This window comes from Scatophagus argus, chromosome 20 (genome assembly GCF_020382885.2).
Source record: "Scatophagus argus isolate fScaArg1 chromosome 20, fScaArg1.pri, whole genome shotgun sequence".
Classification (NCBI taxonomy): domain Eukaryota; kingdom Metazoa; phylum Chordata; class Actinopteri; family Scatophagidae; genus Scatophagus; species Scatophagus argus.
In genome coordinates, this window is record NC_058512.1 from 19,070,600 (window position 1) to 19,088,753 (window position 18,154).

Genomic DNA, 18,154 nt, shown 5'->3' on the forward strand with positions numbered 1-18,154 from the left:
TACTAATGGCCAGTTAAACCATTAATATTACCTTTGGAGTTTCTAGGTTAAGATGTGGTTTATCCTCCAGCAGAACACATTTCTTTTCCTCTCAACTCAGGAAACAGGCATCACTGTAGGCTCAACTTCAGAAAATAATTCAGTGTGCTAACCCTGTAATACTAAAACATGTACATACCTCACTCTGTTTATACATATCATCCATCCATCTTGCTTATAGCCCCCCAGCTCAGCCGCCATGTGTTGTAGTTCTCTCCAGTGAACGAGAGGGTCGTTTCCCTGCACCTTCGGGTTGGGGATAGGTCTCTCACTGTTGTCTAGGCCTATGGGCCAAACAACAGTGCAGGGTACCCGGCTTTCTTAGAGTCCCTGGAAGGTGCTCCGACACCATAGTCCTACTGGGACTTCAATGCCCACGTGGGCGACACCAGTAACACCTGGAGGGGCGTGATTGGGAGGAACGGCCTCCCTGATCTGAACCTGAGCGGTGCTCTGTTGGTCGGACTTCTGTGCTAGTCACGGTTTGTCCGTAACAAACACCATGTCCAGGCATAAGGGTGTCCATCAGTGCACATGGCACCAGGACACCCTAGGCCAGAGGTCAATGATCGACTTTGTGGTTGTGTCATCTGACCTTCGGCTGTATGTTTTGGACTGTAAGGTGAAGAGAGGGGCTGAGCTGTCAACCGATCACCACCTGGTAGGGAGTTGGATCCGCTGGGAGACGAGGAAACCAGACAGACTTGGCAGACAAAAACGTACTGTGAGGGTCTGCTGGGAACGTGAAAGCAGTGCCTGACTAATACTGTTTACAGCTGCTGACTTCGACTGGGGACACTGTCGGACGGTGGAAGGAATACTTCGAGGGTCTCCTCAGTCCTGCATGACATGCCTTCCATCATGGAAGCAGAGGCTGGGGACCCAGAGGCTGATCCATTCATCACCCAAGCTGAAGTCACCGAGACAGTTGGGAAACTCCTCTGTTGCAAAGCACCAGGGGTGGATGAGATCCAAATTCCTTGTATGTGTATGTGTTCAGATTAAAATGTACTAAGCACTCTTAAAATGAATGAAGCTTCTTTCAGCTTCTTGAATGCAAGGATGAATGAATGAAGGATTCTGTTGAATTATTTCATTTTATTTTTAATAATCTAGTCCCAAAAACTTGATTAATAATAATCAGATAAAGCCATAATGAAAATAACCAATAAGTGTAGTGCTATACAAAGTACACACCTTACACACCTTTTCAATGTGGGACCTTTGCTTGTAACAGAATATTTTTACAGTGCGGTATTAGTACGTCTATTTACATAAAAAGCTCTGGGTACTTTCTCCTCCAATATTTCCAAAGAAAATGAAACATAAAACCAAAGCAGGGGACTGTAGCCAGATCACAGCAGATGAAAAATAGGCACAGCAGTGGTATCTTCCAGGAATGATTAAATAACTTTGAGATTACATTAACTTTAGTGGTTATATACTATATATATAATTCCACAAACAACTTTCCTTTATTTTTACTAAAGCACATCCGAAAGGAAGTTATCTACAAAATTAAAACTGGAAATCATGTAGAGCTGTTCATGTTCATAAATAATTTCACAGTCCTGGCATTACAAAAGGACAAAAACAATATCCTGTGTGTCAGCTAAACTAATTCATTTGTAAAATAAAATAAAGACTTTCTTTAAATGTTAGAAAATGGAACTAAAATATATTGCCCTTCCTTTATTCATTTGGCCTTCTTGCTTTCCAGGTGGAAACTGTGTAACATGAAGATGGATGTTCCATCTTTTGCACTCAATGCCAAAATACATAACATTGTGTATCAGAAAAACAGTGAAGTCCTTATATGAAAAAAAATGCCAACAGAAAACCTTGTTTCTGAAGTTAAGGAAATTCAAGAAATTACAAGAGGAATGATTAAAAGAAAGTAAATCTGAAGAAAAAAAATAATTAAAAAAGAATTAAAGATTTACATTTTCTAGAGACCATTTGGACAGCCTGGTTAGGAACCAGTAGCCTAAACGGCAGTCCAGCTCCAGCAGCTACAAGACTGAAATGTTGTTGACACACTGGTGCATCACTATTGATAACCTAATAAGGTCAGGTAGAAAAATCAATAATCAATCTCAGGGGTCAATTTGTAGAACAAATACTTTTATTCCTGATACTTTTAAGGATATGTTGTATACTTGTACATTGTTGAATTTCTAAAGAGACCTCCATTAACACTGAAGCATGAAGCCACTTTGGGAAACCATTTCTCTACATTCTTGTGGCGAATTATTGCGATATACAGTACTGTGAAAAAGTCTTAAGCCACCATTAGATTTGCTGTTTTACCAAAGCTTTTCTGACCATCTGTATTTATTTTTTGGTCTCTTTATTAAGATATAAACAGAAAATACAGGAAATATGTACACAAAATTTTAAAAATAACTGTCTGTGTTTTATCAGCTATTTTTCTTTCCAAATACAATTTTGCTGCATTGTGTGCATGGGATTGTTGTCATGCTGAAAAATAAAATCATTCTTATTCAGCCACTTTGCAGAAGGAATGACATGATGAATTAAATCCAGTCTATGCTTTTCAGCATTCATGATCCCATCAATTTGGACAATCTCGCCAACACTACTGGCAGATATGCTCCACAATGTTTCACTGAAGGCAGCAAGCACTCATTCCTCTATCCCTCTCCAACTCTTTCACATTTTCTCAACCATTTGACCCAAAAATTTCAAACTTGGATTCATCATTCCATAATACTGTTTACCACGGATCTTCATTCCAATCTTTGTGAACTTTAGCATATCTTAGCCTTTTCACTCTGTTCCCCTTCTGAAAAGGTGGTTTCTTGGCCGCTCCCCTGCCACAAAGACAATTCCTGATCAAGCTTCTGCAGACTGCAGGAGGGTCAACTTGGCATCCCGATGAAACTGCCAGATGTTGAGCCGGGTCCTTGCTGGACTTCTTCTGGTCTCTCAATGAAGAAACTCTGAGAAACTTCTCATCAGAATTTGAAAGTTTTCTTGGCCTTCCGGTCCATTTTTTTGTCCTTGACCTCTCCTGATTATAGGATAGATTATATTATTATATTTCTTTAGAGCGGATTGCATACCACATCTTGAGTATCCAGTTTGTTTCCTGATTTCACTTTGAGAGTTGTCTTGATGATGCAAAATTATGATTTTATGTCTGTCAAATTCTGTGATCTTTGGCATTTTAAATGGAATGATGAGATTGAAAGTTGGTCTTATACATATTGGCAAGCTTCTAGTGAGTTAAACTCATACAACAGGAATGTGTAATGCTTGAGCATGTCTTGGACAAACTGTAATAGACCTTTTTCACAGCAGTCATTTTGACATGAATTAGCCCGACAAATGCAGGTGTAAGCAATGACTTTAATTAGGGCAACAACAAATCTAATGGTGGCCTAAGACTATTACACAGTGCTGTATAGTTGAATAACAAAATAAATAATACAAATGACTTGATTAGTATCTTTAATAGCTTTAAATAAGATAAGATAAAATGAACTTTATTGATCCCGCAGTGGGCAAATTTACTTGTCGTGGCAGCTCAAAAAAACAGAAAAAGAGTGCAAAAAGCAAAAAGTGTGCAAAAACAGTTACAAAAAAAGGTATAGAGGTCATAAATTAACAAATTAACAATTTACAAGTACAGTAAACACAGTGCAATATACAGCTATATACAAGTCCTCATAAGGGAGGAAAAGAGGACTAGACCTGATAGCACAAAGAAGGAATACAACCTTGTCTCTCTGACACAAGTTTTATGATATACCTTGTTGTACACGCTGATGTAAGTTTAATAAATAAACTTTTTTATATGTGTCACTAAACATTATAGAGGCTATAGCTTTTTGTAATAGAGGAACTGCTCAGTTGGCAGAGTAATGAAGATGCGCCACAGGGAATGACAGGATGGAGATTCTCGCGATAGCATCACGCGCTCAGTCCACTATGTCAGAGAATTTCTAATGGGAGAGTGCGGCTTCTGTAAAGATGGCGGTCAGCAGCATCCGAGGCCGCCCGACACGGAGCAGTCGGATGCGAGGTGAGACAGATTTCCGCTCACACTGCTTGACCGCACTCTCAGTAAGACTTCAAACATTGAATTAGCGCCAACAGTGAGGTTGTGCGGAGCCGGTCACCAACTGACCTCATTTGATAACTTTGTGTCCGTGCCGACAGGTCGGAATGACAGCGGGGAGGAAAACGTCCCCCTGGATCTTTCTAAAGGTATGTTCGCTGACACATTTAGGACAGCATCAGCACTCAGCAGCACTATGACTGACTTTCTGCTTGGTGTTTTCGGTGCGGCTACATATTATCTGTGGGTGGTGTCATGCTCAAATTAAGTGTAAAATGTTTGACTTAAACTGTCCCCGCATGTTTTGCCTGCGTGTTTACCCAACTCAGTCATCACTGTCAAGTTAGAAAGACTTAGACGTAGTAGCTACTTTCGGTCCAGTCAAAGCTTCATGCCGGCTCATAGACATGTCATGATGTTGGTTTGGTTTGATAGTTGTTTGTTAGTAAGATTAAGAATCACTTTATTGACAGTATATATATTTTTACATACACACACTGAATTCGTCTTCTGCATTTGACCCATCCTTAGTTGAACACACACATGCAACAACCGTCAAATTACATGCAGTGAAACACACACAGGAGCAGTGGGCAGCATCAAGCGCCCGGGGAGCATATTGGGGGTTAAGTGCCTTGCTCAAGGGCACACCAGCCCTTGTTTTTCGCATTAATCACTCCACCACACCCAAATTTTTGTCCTGTCCAGTGGGGGAATCGAACCGGTGACCCTCCGATCATGAGCCGCTTCTCCAGCCTTAAGGCCACGGCCCCCTAGTAAAGAGTAAAGGCTGATACAGATTTAGATTTATGTTAGCTGCAAACAAGAATTTTTTTTTATCATAAAGTGTGCTTCAGTAGTAGGTCTGTTCATAGCTCATGTACATGTGTTAAGGAAATTTGTATTGGATATCATGAATCCAACAGTGGATTTAGAATCAAATAAAATTCAATTAAAATTATTATATATATACACTTATATATACACTACACACTACGTACATGTATACTTACATGAACAGAAAGTAATAATTACATGGTGTATTTTTTTTAGTGCATTTGTTGTGAGCATTGACATGTGTAATGATGGACAGTGCTTCTCCACTTCCTCACACTGTACAAAAGTAAAGCCATGACATTTTACCATCTATTTTTTGCTTCAAATAACTAATTAAAACCGAACTAGTAAGAAAAAAGCGGCCGTACTGCTTTAGCGTGTCGTAGCCCTGCCTCGTCTTACTGATGAGGCCAGCACATGTAGAGATGCCCTGCTCAGAACACATAGAAAAACCTTCTAAACATCAGAGGCAGGTAACTCACACTGATGGCATTAAGTAGCCAAAATATCCTGGATACTAGTGCTGCTGTCATACACTGCTGACTCTCAGCTGAAGTTCAATGCAAACAGAGAGTTAGTTGTTAGAAGGGGACAACAAAGAATCCACCTGATGCGGAAGCTGAACTTTTGTAGTGTTTCCACAAGTATTTTATGTAATTTTTTTTTAAACCATTCTTTTATTTAGAGCTTTTGAACATTTTCCTGTATATGTTAGTTCAATGGACTGTCTGTAAAGAAGAGCTCACTTTGGAATAAACATGTGGTTAAAAATGCATCATTAGTCACCCTGACAATGTTTTCGCCAGAGAATTTACTTCAGTGCCTTCAGGTCGGTGCTTTTACGCACCCCTGAGCAAAACAAATCGCTACTCAAATTCCTTCATTCCTTCTTCTATTAGGCTGCTAAATGCAGGAAGCAAAGAGTAGTAGTTGTTTCTGCCTTTTCTTCTGACCTGTGTATATTTGTATATGGGTATACATGTATATATGTATTGATATATATGTGTATTCGCTGTTTGAGGGCCAGCGTCGAACACTTGTTGTTCAGTGGCTATGTATGAGTTATTTATTTTGATTTTTAAGGTCTTACCACTGTCAAACAGAATTTCCTATTGTGGGATAAATAAGGTTTCTGAATAAAGTTTTCTGAATTTATTTTAATTACACTTAAAATTGCGTGCTGGATAAATCATGAAAGATGTTGCAGTGTTTTATCCAAACATCTAAATTCAGTGAGCCCAGTAACAGATGTGACAGTGTCCTTACTACAGAGACAGTGTCCTTACTATTAAATAAGTAGTAATCTCATCAACAACACTTCACTCTGTGCTGGAAAATTTCACTCAGGCCTGGAATAGAATGGCAAAAATGGAAAGAGAAATGGTGAAGAGTTCAGTGCAAGAGATTGACTTACTTTATTGCTATATTATTGTTATTTTTTACTTACTTGTTCACATCTTCAAATTCAAATCATGGATTAGTCACTGGTATAAGAACAGAAGTTCACAAGAGAAAGTGAGCTGTGGGCTTGTATATGTCAGACAAAAGGAAATAGTCCCTTTGCTGTGGGTACCAGTATTTACCCTTGCTGTGTTTGATGTGGTCATTGTTTCTGTTTGACACCTTTCATTATGGTAATATTTGTTCGAAAAGAATATTTTTCTGTTCACATGAAGAGGTAGTGTTACTGTGGTCTGCGTGTAAAGACCATGTTGCCCTTAACTGATTTCAGATCCTGCCGAGAACCTACGTGAAATTCTTCAAAATGTTGCGGGACAGCAAGGGGTCTCCAACGTGCGCAAACTTGGCCATCTTAACAACTTTGTAAAGGTTTGTAAAAACATGAAAACCAGTACTTCTAAATCACGTGTGGCGTCAATGAAAAGACCATGAGGTCATTGCATTTTAAAGGGTACGTACCCTTGTGAGATTGAATGTGACCAGCCTGCTACATCATATGATATCTTGGATTTTGACTTGATAGTGGAGCTATTGGAATGCTCTTGTATTGTCCAAAGTGGAAAGGTGTCTTCCTGTGGGGAGTAGGAATGTTTTCAGCAAAGTTCATGGAAATCCATTATTTTTCAATAAATTGTTATTGCCAAAGTGTTGCTGAAGGGGAAATGCTGGGCAAAATTCAATCTGGCCAGTTGTTGTTCAGATGCAGTAGTAATAGTGGTATTCTTTGTTTTCTTTAGTACTTAAGTACTGTACTTAAGTACCATAATTGAGTAAGTGTACTATGCTTTGTTAATTTCTGCCACTATACCATATATATTAATTTGGACCAATCAGCAGGTGATCCATCTGACTTTTACACGTGTAGACCATGGTGATGAGTCATATAATCAGTGACTTCACATAGGTAAACATATCTTCATGGCCTGTCCAGAAGTTGTAACCTCATTCTCAGTGGTATTTTTTTCCTCACAGCTTCTCTGCAATGTTGGCCACTCAGAGGAGAAGCTTGGCTTTACATATGAGGAGATAATTATTTGGTGAGCATTTGGACGTGTTGGCTACTGCTTATTCAGTATCTTCTGTTGCAATGATCTTGATGATGAGTCTTCCCCGATTTTCCTCTCCCAAGTCTTCGGTTAGCGTTGTTGAATGATGCCAAGGAAGTACGTGCAGCTGGATTACGGGCTCTGCGTTACCTTATCAGGGACAGCTGTGTACTTGAGAAGATGCTCCGGCTACAGGTGGACTACTTGATTGCGAGGTGAGTAAGGATGACCTGATGTATAGAAGCTATGAGTTTTTCAGTAGTTTTCATGTAATGTACAGTTGCTAAGTGAAAGGATGGCCACGTTATTTTTTTTTAATTGAATTTCACAATTTACATAAATTGCAAGAATACCATCCCCACCCCGTAGTGAACATACCCTACCCCCTGCTGTCACTTAATATTTATACTTGCTCCATTTTGTAGAGGAATGTAATCCATTACATGAATGTCTTTGTGTAATGGATGTATATCAAAGTGTACATAACAAAATCTCTAAATCATATCTAGGTGTGTGTACAGCGCTGAAACTTTCACTTTTTAATTCATGTACATGTGTGGAGGGTTTGTCTGAGAATTACGTTTTTTCATGACCCCCGCAGATAATTGTATCCCTTCCGGAATAATTGGGAAGGGATGACTGAATGCCTCTTGACTAGAAAGGCACATGTTGGTTCTGTTAAAAAAATTCTGAATTGTAGATTCTGGAGATTCTGAGTGAGTGAGTGAATACAGAGTTAACATTGAACATGTTCAGTGATAAATGAATTGGTGTGCTGAAAAGAGCTGGTAAGGAAACAGAGGCACAGAGATGGGTCTCCCTTCTTAACCAGGTAGGACAGTTTTTATCTAAATAGTAATGCGTCCAGTATGACACACAGTGCAAATTAGCTGCACAGTAATAAAATCTGAAAATCAGAAAGGCCATACCTTGATCATATTTTGTTCTTTGCCGATAGTCTTTGTACAAATGGTTCTGTTTTTATTATTTTCAATAAATGAGCTCTCCTAGTCCTTGTGTCTGCTGTCTACTGCATCTGGGTCCGAATGTCATCATTTTGACAAAGGGTTTTGTTGGTCAAGACAAAGAGAAGAGCAGTGGCATTCTGCTTAACAAACCTGTCCTCTTGATTCTCTCCTAGGTGCATAGATATCCAGCAAAGTAACGAAGTTGAAAGAACTCAGGCTCTCAGACTTGCACGCAAGGTGAGATGTGCTTCCAACAAGTACTCTGACCATCTGAAACAAAGCAGGTGCATGAATGCAGTGTATCAAGATTGACTAATACTGTATTTATCACTCTGTTTGTGAAAGTCAAGATTAGAGATCATTATAGAATGTATAGAATGAGCAAATTCCCGTTATAGTTTTGGTTCAGCGCTACCACCACAACTGCTTTTCTGTTATTTAAAAGCAGCATTATTCAGATAGTGAGATGCTTCTACATAGGCAGAGTTACAACGCATGTGTGTGCAGGGATGTGCAGTAGCACTCCTCCTCAGTTTAATGAATCTGAATCAGTGAAACTGATTAAGTGAAGTCGAATAGATTTCTTGCAGTCAACAGATTTGGGGACAGATTTGGTCCATGAGCAGATCCGTTTCCTCAGCAGGAAACAATTTATTTCTTCAACTTGCCGAATTGGCCATTTAAACAGCAATGGGCCATTTGCAGGTGCACCTGAATTTTAAAAGGAATGACAGATGACACTCTGATTTTAATTCATTTAATTCTTGTTAGATCCAAAACACGTCTCTGATTAATTGACACTAAATGCAATGTCTTTGTGCCTTGGCCATTGCTTTGCAGTCGGATTATGTACCTTTTAACTTAGCACTTGAGCACTTTAAATAGGACAGTGTATCTTTGTACTGTAATCGGCTGAATATGACTTGTAAAGGATTTGCAAATTAGGTGACATCGTGGTGCAGTCGGTAGCAATGTCACCTCCCAGCGACAAGGTTCTTGGATCGTACCCTGGCCAAATCCAGGTCTAAGTGGAAACATGTTTTAGCATAACTAAATGATAAAGTGATGACAGTTTATATCCAAAAGGTCAAAGGTCAACATCACTGTGATATCATAATGTTCTGCAAAAACTCTTTTCTGGCCATTGTTTGACATCATGACTTGAACTTGTCTGGTGTTTAGAGGCATACAACCACAAGGCCAAGGCAATAGTTATTTAAGTTTTACGTGGCATCCCAAATCTTTTTGGAATCAGGGTTGTAAATAGTTAAATAAAATAATCTCACACAGTGTTTACAGTTTTCCATTCTGCAGAAGAAGTAGTCTCTGAAAAATCAGCCATGTACTTTGTGGAAACCAACCCACCCATAGTCAACCTCCCAGCCTCATTCGACAAGGGCTGCCCCTCCTCACGAATCCCAGTTTATACCCCAGTTTTACAGACTTCATACATCTCCTTCTGGAGCCATAATTTTATTGTGGTGCCAGAGGAAATGTCAGTGAATCAAAAGGGTTATTAGGATTTATCCCTGGGCACCATGGATATTTATCCCACATGACAGTCCTCAATGGTGTTGTGATATTTCAGTCTCAGGCAAAGTGGTTGCTCGATCAGCCAACATCCCGAGAGCCTCGCCGTTAGCGTGGTGAAAAACTGACTGCGCTGTGTGTTTGTGCTGTTGGTTCATACAGATGATCACTGTGAATGCACTGCTTTTCCCCTCCTCCGTCACCAACTCCCTCATTGCCGTGGGCAACGACGGGCTGCATGAACGAGATCGTATGGTGCGGGCCTGCATTGCCATAGTCTGTGAGCTCAGTGAGTTAAAGCAGCCTGCACACACACACACACACGTACACACTCACACTCTGACGTCAGCAGTGTAACAGTGTTGGCCGAACTCTGTGTGGCTCCTTTATTCTGCAGCCTTGAAGAATCCTGTTGTGGTAGCACAGCGGGGCGGTCTCAGCACCATTCTGAAGAGTGTGACTGACTGTCAGCTGAGTCGCATCAATGAAGCTCTCATCACCACCATCCTGCACCTCCTCAACCACCCTCACACCAGGCAGTACATCCGCTCTGACATTGAACTTGAGGTACTGACACATCTCAAACTGAACGTGTATTGAATTTCCCTCAGGATCAGTAAAGTATCTATCTATCTATCTATCTTTTCCATACAGTACAACAACTCCTGTAGTCTAGTATGTTTGGTGTTATTAATAAAACAAATCGATCTTTCTCAGCAAATCCTGGCCCCTTACACAGATTTTCACTACAAACACACTGGTGACAGAGCAGAGGGGCAGCTCAAGTGAGTTCCACAAAGTCTGTTGAAGCATTTAACATAAACTTGTAGGAATTTTTTTTTCTTTTTTTGTCATTGTTAAATATTTTTTATTTGTTGTCTTCAGGGAGGATAGGGAGGCTCGGTTCATGGCCAGTAAAATGTCTATAGTTGCCTCTTTTCGTTCCTGGTCAGGTAAATAGTGTTATTTATGGTCGTTTTTGTTTAGCCAAAATATCTACACAACAAAGTCTTGTCGAATTATGTGGCACTTAGAAAACATTGTTCTTTCATCTCTAAATTAACCTTCCCATTAAGCTTTTGTTTATAACACGGCAGAATATTTGACTGTGCTGTAAATCTCTGCAGAGTTATGGAGAACGTGTGTGGTGTTTCTCTCGCTAACTCTTGTCCCCTTCATTTTGCAGGCATCATTAACCTCTGCAAGTCAGGCAACTCTGGAATCCAGTCTCTTATTGGCTTACTTTGTATACCAAATATGGAAGTGCGGGTAGGTAATCAGTTTTAACGGTCATATTTTGCGAAAGGACAAGACCTTCATCCACCAGCTAAAGGAGTTCATGCTTCTTTGTAAAAACAGACATTATTGTATAAATCTGTATATGAAACATGAAATGCCTCTTATATCCCTTGAAATTCTTGAATTAAAATTATCATTTCCACCCCAGGAGTTCCAATTGCAAACATTTCAGAGGATTCTCAGGCTTCCCACAGACACCAAATATGTTGATGTCTTTGGAGTTGAATTCTTGCAAAGTTGTATAAAACCAAACCAAGGACAAGACAGAGTATTTCATTTAGTTGTATTTACGGAGCCATAAAAAACGTAGAATCTTAGGCCACATCGTATAGCAGTGTCAAGTGTTCAGGCCACATCATACATACATTTTATTTCATTTTTTGTACACCTGTGTCATGTCTGACCATGCTGAACTCGTCTTTCCCCCACAGAAAGGTTTGCTGGAGGTGTTTTATGATATCTTCCAGCTTGTCATACCTGTAGCAACTGCAGACTTCAATGAAGCACTTAGTAGTGTAGGTGGGTATAGTTGCATCACTCTTTACATGCGTTTGTCTGATATTATAGAAGCTGAACTGAAACTATTACCTGTTTAGACCCCAGCAGGTTTCAGGACAGCTGGAGGTTATCTGATGGATTTGTGGCTTCTGAGGCAAAAACAGTACTCCCATATCGATCATGCTCGAGGTAAATACTGTATCTATTCATTTATAGTATATCATTATGTGTGCTGAAAGATAAGATTTTGTTGAGATTTGAATTGGAATTCTTGTTCTGTTCTAGGCCAGACTTGATGGATAATTACCTTGCTTTGGTCCTTTCTGCCTTCATCAAGAGTGGACTCCTAGAGGTATAACCATTTCATGCATAGAATTCCTTTGTGGTTATATCATCCTGTCAGTATTCACACTGTGTCTGACCTCCACAGGGTCTTGTCGAGGTGATCACAAGCAGCGACGATGCCATGTCCGTACGAGCTACCATCTTGTTGGGAGAACTTCTCCATATGGTACCTCCTTCCTGTACTCCTATTCGTTGATTAGAACACGAGGGTCGTTAGAGTGCTTTTGTGTGTAAATCAGATTTTTCTCACACAGGCCAACACCATTCTCCCTCACAGCCACAGCCACCATCTACACTGCTTGCCCACCCTTATGAACATGGCAGCCTCCTTTGATATTGGTCCAGAGAAGAGACTGTGAGTACCTCAACACAGGCATGCTACAGGTGGGACTGTTTTAGTAAAGGGGATGTAATTTATGCAAAACTAGTGTCTGCCGTTTAAACAATTGCCACTGAAATAGATGCTTTTTGCAGACGAGCAAGTGCTGCAGTTAACTACCTGAAGTGTTTTCATGAGAAGAAGAAGCATGGAGCTAAACCGTACAGTCTCTACTTGGACCACATCCTCCGCACCTCAGGAGCATCGCACTGCTGCCGAGACCAGCACTTTAAACCTCAGAGAGACATTTTCAATGTCAAGGTACACTCATAAACGTCATTTATTCCTGTGGTGTATATTTAGCTGTTTCACTACTCAAACAGGGCTCAGTGTTTTCTACTTAATGGAACTCATGTAAGTAATCAAGAAACCTTCATTTGGGGTTTTTAAGTATGGCATTAGCTACTAAGAATAAATAATGCCAACTGTATTTGTCCTTTAGGAAACTGAGGATACTCTAATGACCTACATGAGAGACAGCCACATCTTCAACCACAAGGAGAACTTAGACTGGAACTGGTCCCTCATTGAAACCATTTTGAAGGTAAAGGTATAAATGATTTGTTTCCATCGTTTACCTGTACCAGAATCAACCCTGCCTAGCTAGGACGATAATTTCTCACTGTTTGGGCTTATCTGCAGTTGCTCCACTTGTATTACTGTGGAATGCAATCTAAGGTGCTTTTAATTGATCTTATCCTTATTAAATCTTACTTATGTTTTTTCCTTGTTCCTAGGGGGCAAATGTTAGTTTACGTAGCAGCAAGGATGAACAAATGCACAAGTAAGTGTTTCTGCCCTCATATGTACTCTCACTTGATTTTCAGCACACTGATAAGGAGCATGTCATGTGCTTTGTTTGCATGCTTGTGTGTTTTTTTTTTCTGTACAGATTTGTGCAAAGGCTGCTTTTCTTCTACAAGCCCAGCAGTAAATTGTATGGAAGCATGGAGCTGGAGCATCCACAGGCCAGACAGCTCACTGTGGTTGGCTGTCAGTTTATAGAGTTCCTCCTGGCATCTGAAGAGGTGAGGGCAAACAGTAACTAGTTACACTGCTTTACATTTATTTGTGTTAGTTTGTGTAGGTGTTTGTTGGATTGTCTTGATGGTATTTATTGCATTGTGGGATGTGTTGGATTCAGTGTTTCTTACCCATGCGGTTTTTGTGGCTTTAGAGATGGAAAATCTGTCTCTACCACTTTGGTCCAGTTTGAAATGGCTCAACAGTGACTTGATGGATTAAAATAAAATTTTGTTTAGACATTAATGGTCCCCAGAGAATCAATCTAACTGACTTAAGTGGTCATCTTATGACTTTTTCTATAGCACTATTATTAGTTTGACATTTTTGGTTCATTGTACGAGGTCTTGACAATTATTGTACAGATTACCATGAAATGTGCCGCAGACATTCATAGTTTCGGGATGAAGTCTAATTTGGTTATCATCAGTTCAAAATAAATTTGTTCAGTACATTGGTGTATAATCAAATACCTGCAAAACTAAGGGCATTCCCATCAGCCTCAGCTGGTCTTTATCTTTAGTGCTTATTACTAAGTCTCACCATGCTAACATGCTAAAGTATGGTGACGAATGGTCAATAATTACGTCTGCTAAACATCAGCATGTTAGCATTGATGTTAAAGTACAGCTGTCCTTAACTTCAGTCAAAGAGAGCTGCTAGCATAGCTCTATGCTAAGGTGGGTGAGGATCAGTGAACAGGGCCCAAAAGCATGACAGTGAACCAGGACTTCTATCTTACTCAAGAACTTTAATATATCAAAAGGAGCAGGAGTCCAAAAACCCACGTAATCAAAACACACTGGGGATGTCTGGTACAAAGCAATGCAACAGGTGACAATATAACAATAATAATGAAAGGAAACAGAGAGTAAGGCTAGACCAGGGGTCGGCAACCCAAAATGTTCAAAGAGCCATATTGAACAAAAAAAACAAAAAACAAATCTGTCTGGAGCCGCAAATAATTAAAAGCCTTATATGAAGGGAACACAGGCTGTAAGTGTATATTAGCTTACCAAAATGACCAATTTGATGAATGAATCCTTCATGTACTCACCATCTGTGAACGGTTTTCCACGCGTTATTACGTTGCAACAAAACTAGCAGCAGAAGTGGAGTTTGGAGATGCAATCCACTTCTTAAATCTATCTTTGCGCTCCTCTAATTTCTCCAAAAGTAAAGCAATCGCACTTTTTCTCTCTCACTCCCAACTGGGTGTTCTGCTGCAAATTTAGCATGCCTTCCCTGGAAATGTCTTTCCAAATTACTCTTTTTGTTATTTGACAACTTCTCATTACAAAGCAAACATGCAGGCAATCGGCAATGAAAGCAGATGATTCGGTCCATTCTTCCTTGAATCCTCTGTTCTCATCAGCTATCTTTCGCTTTTCCCCTTTGGGATCCATGGCCCATGACACACCCGCCGGTTTGTTTACAACAGCCACCTGCGTGGCACCGCGCCACACTGAAACGTGTGTCGCAGGCTGTGACGCACATCGTCGTTGACAGAAATGTTGAAATTTAATATTTATTATAAACATTTTTACAGCATTGGAAAACGTTAAGAATGTTTGTGTCATGTTTGTCCTCCTACAGAAACCATATTAAAACAAAATATATATCCCCCCCTATTTTTTTCCATTTTCATACATTTTTGAAAAAGCTCCAGGGAGCCACTAGGGAGGCGCTGAAGAGCCGCATGCGGCTCCAGAGCCGCGGGTTGCCGACCCCTGGGCTAGACAGTCCTACTGAGGAGTGTGACACTTTAAACTCTTACTCTTGGGATGTACTCAAAAATAACTAGTCTGAATATGAGTTGTCCAACCTAACTGGAAGGCAGAGGTGTACATTCAGTGGGATAAAGTGGCCCCTTTAGGCCTTTGCTGCTTTGATTTTTCACCTCCTGTTTTTTAATGTCTCTTGCGTGTATACACTACTAAATCACTGGAGTAATGTTTTTATATTTTGCAAACTTGAGCAATAAATTAACATGATGACCTGACGTTACTCTTTTTGTCATTATGTTTCACTTTTCAGTTGGGTGTCTGAGAGTCTTTCTAAACTGCTGTCCTTTCCTGTGCGTCTATATCAGAGTTGACTTCTTTACAGTGTTAATCAATCAAATTCAGCACTTACTGTTTGGGTTTGGTTTGATTTTAGTGATTTTAGTTTATAACTGAGATAAAAGTGAAACAGTATTACATACTTGATTTCCATTTACCTGAACATAAAGAAGTTGTCACCTATCTCTCCCCATCCACTTGACTTTGTCTATTAGGAAGGCCAGGCGTACCTGGAAGACCTGGTGAGGGACATTGTCCAGAGTTTGTTTTCTTCTCCTGGACTCAAACCTGACCGCAGTCTGCAGGGCAGTGGGCTGCTAACCACACTCAGCCAGCATTATTTTCTCTTCCTGGGCACAGTGTCAGCCCACCAACATGGTGTGAAGATGCTTGAGAAGTGCAGCTTTTTTCAGTGGTGAGAAGCTATTGGAAAAGTACTTTTTTAGATATGTGTTTTTATGTGCTTATTTCAGGCAGTATGCAGTGTAAATAATATTACTATTATTATTAGTATTATTATCTGGTTGTACCTGTGCATGTAGAGTAGCACCTTGCTAGGACAGATAACTCTTAGATAGACTAAAATTTAATACGGGCATGTGGTACTTTGTGGTATTGAGAGGATGAATCCTGATGACTTTGGTCATTCCCAAACTGTTGTGCTACCACTGTCTGCAGGTTCACTTATTCTAGCAAATATGTATATATAACTTGACTCATTGTAGTCAGGCTCTTAAAACATTCCCATTAACCTCAGCAGGCGAATGGCAGCATTCAAACATGCTAAATTAAGATGATGAGGATTATAGCTGTGAATATTAGCATGCCAATTTTAGCTTTTAGGTGTGGACTCTTGAACTAGACACATTTGGGTCTTATAGCCCACCGCTACAACTTAGATGAATAATCAATGAATAATGAATAATTTCCTTTAATCAGCTGCTCGCTCATGTCTGTTCTGTCAGTTTGTTGAACGTATGTAGTTTGAAGAATCAGGAGCACCTGCTGAAGCTGACGGTCTCCACGCTGGACTACAGTCGAGATGGTTTGGCTCGGGTCATTCTGTCCAAAATCCTCACTGCTGCCACTGATGTAAGAGTCAACACAGCTCTCTTTGGCAGCTTCACCACAGCACCTTCTTGTGTAATCAGAGACGAGCTGATTGATTAGTATTTGTCTGGTGTATGCAGCTATTCCAGTTTTCAACAAACAGTGTTAACCACCACCATGCATTCTTTGCGATATCAACTTTTTGTCAGCTGAGTTAAAAATGTCTTTATAAAAGTACTGGTAAGATGATAAATGAATGTGTATGCTATGCTATGCACAGTAAATAAACACCTTTTGAAGGCCCAGGTATTTGATTTCTTATAATGCTCAGTCTAACAAAGAGCTGGGCTCTTAAAATGTGTTTATTTGTCATGGTATAAAATGCACAGATAAGGAAGATTATTCACTTCTTGCATTGATTTATAATAAGAAAGCATACGCCAATATAATTTAGTGTGTGTATATCTATATTTCTCTCCAGATATATATCTATTTAGTTACCTATCTTATCTTTTTTTGTTTTTATTTAATGATTTATGCACGGGACGACCCTTAACATGCAGGGTTATTAGTCAGGTGAGTAAGGGCCAGCTTTCTTATTCCTAAGTCCTGACAGTTGTGGTGCTATGATACAGTTGATGATTGTGGGTGAGACTTGAGCAGTTGATTAGCGCATACTTTTGCAGATTAGCATTCATGATGGGTTGCGTGGCAGCCCTTTGTCTCTACGCCACCTTTTTCATTTCTACTTGCACACCATTGAATCAGTACGGAATGGAGACTTTTCAATCTGACTTAATACACTAAAGTGTATTAATATAACAAGAGGTAACTCATGTAAAGATGGTTTAAAAAGAGTGAAGTTGTATCAGTAACTTTTCTTTTTTATCTAATAATTTCCTGTCTTGTATGGGTTGAACGTAGACCTGCAGGTTGTACGCCACTAAGCACCTGCGGGTCCTACTGCGCGCCAGCGTGGAGTTCTTCAGTAACTGGGGCATCGAGCTCCTGGTCACTCAACTTCATGACCGCAATAAGAATATTTCCATGGAGGCGCTGGACATCCTAGATGAAGCCTGTGAAGACATGGTGAGAGAGCATACACCACAAACTGATTGAATCATGACCTGTGGGTTTTTAAACCACTGGCACTTAATCAGCCCCCTGCCCTATGTGCTATTCTTCAGACCAACCTACATGCACTGACAGAGATGAAACCTGCTCTCACACACCTGGGGGACAAGGGTGTGCTACTGCTGCTGAGGTAAAATAACTATCTGGCTTTAGCTCCATTTGGACTCAATTTATTTCTCTGGGGCAGGTGGGATGACTTTAACATAACCGACGATGGTCAGTAGTTGTAATCCCATCTGGCGTGTTTATGTGGAAAATGTTTCCTCCTCAGTAATAATTGCAGGCATAATTGCCTGCTGTTTTTTTCCTGTGAACTAGCTGGTCCTCCTGTAATTTAAATTCTGTGTGCAGTGATGCACTTGTGTTTTATAGTGTAAATCTCAGTTGTTTTTTTTTAC

At 40.1% G+C, this 18,154-nt stretch overlaps 1 protein-coding gene across 2 annotated transcripts in view; it reads left to right on the forward strand.

The window, feature by feature from the left end:
• The first annotated feature begins 3,908 nt into the window (after window positions 1-3,908).
• LOC124051912 (rapamycin-insensitive companion of mTOR-like) overlaps window positions 3,909-18,154 on the forward strand; it is a 28,815-nt gene continuing 14,569 nt past the window's right edge. The window contains exons 1-24 of one of the 2 annotated variants that reach the window (XM_046375699.1): window positions 3,909-4,087; window positions 4,225-4,272; window positions 6,693-6,790; window positions 7,394-7,458; window positions 7,551-7,682; window positions 8,609-8,672; window positions 10,128-10,254; window positions 10,363-10,532; window positions 10,683-10,750; window positions 10,851-10,918; window positions 11,152-11,234; window positions 11,696-11,783; window positions 11,861-11,951; window positions 12,048-12,114; window positions 12,193-12,273; window positions 12,362-12,462; window positions 12,582-12,747; window positions 12,929-13,030; window positions 13,224-13,270; window positions 13,379-13,514; window positions 15,788-15,987; window positions 16,538-16,664; window positions 17,547-17,711; window positions 17,810-17,886. In XM_046375699.1, coding sequence (XP_046231655.1) covers window positions 4,036-4,087; window positions 4,225-4,272; window positions 6,693-6,790; window positions 7,394-7,458; window positions 7,551-7,682; window positions 8,609-8,672; window positions 10,128-10,254; window positions 10,363-10,532; window positions 10,683-10,750; window positions 10,851-10,918; window positions 11,152-11,234; window positions 11,696-11,783; window positions 11,861-11,951; window positions 12,048-12,114; window positions 12,193-12,273; window positions 12,362-12,462; window positions 12,582-12,747; window positions 12,929-13,030; window positions 13,224-13,270; window positions 13,379-13,514; window positions 15,788-15,987; window positions 16,538-16,664; window positions 17,547-17,711; window positions 17,810-17,886 — 2,423 coding nt within the window. In that variant the 5' untranslated portion in view covers window positions 3,909-4,035. Of the gene's footprint in view, window positions 4,088-4,224; window positions 4,273-6,692; window positions 6,791-7,373; window positions 7,459-7,550; window positions 7,683-8,608; window positions 8,673-10,127; window positions 10,255-10,362; window positions 10,533-10,682; window positions 10,751-10,850; window positions 10,919-11,151; window positions 11,235-11,695; window positions 11,784-11,860; window positions 11,952-12,047; window positions 12,115-12,192; window positions 12,274-12,361; window positions 12,463-12,581; window positions 12,748-12,928; window positions 13,031-13,223; window positions 13,271-13,378; window positions 13,515-15,787; window positions 15,988-16,537; window positions 16,665-17,546; window positions 17,712-17,809; window positions 17,887-18,154 lie in introns of those variants that run through there. The other variant, XM_046375700.1, reaches the window with a different exon arrangement.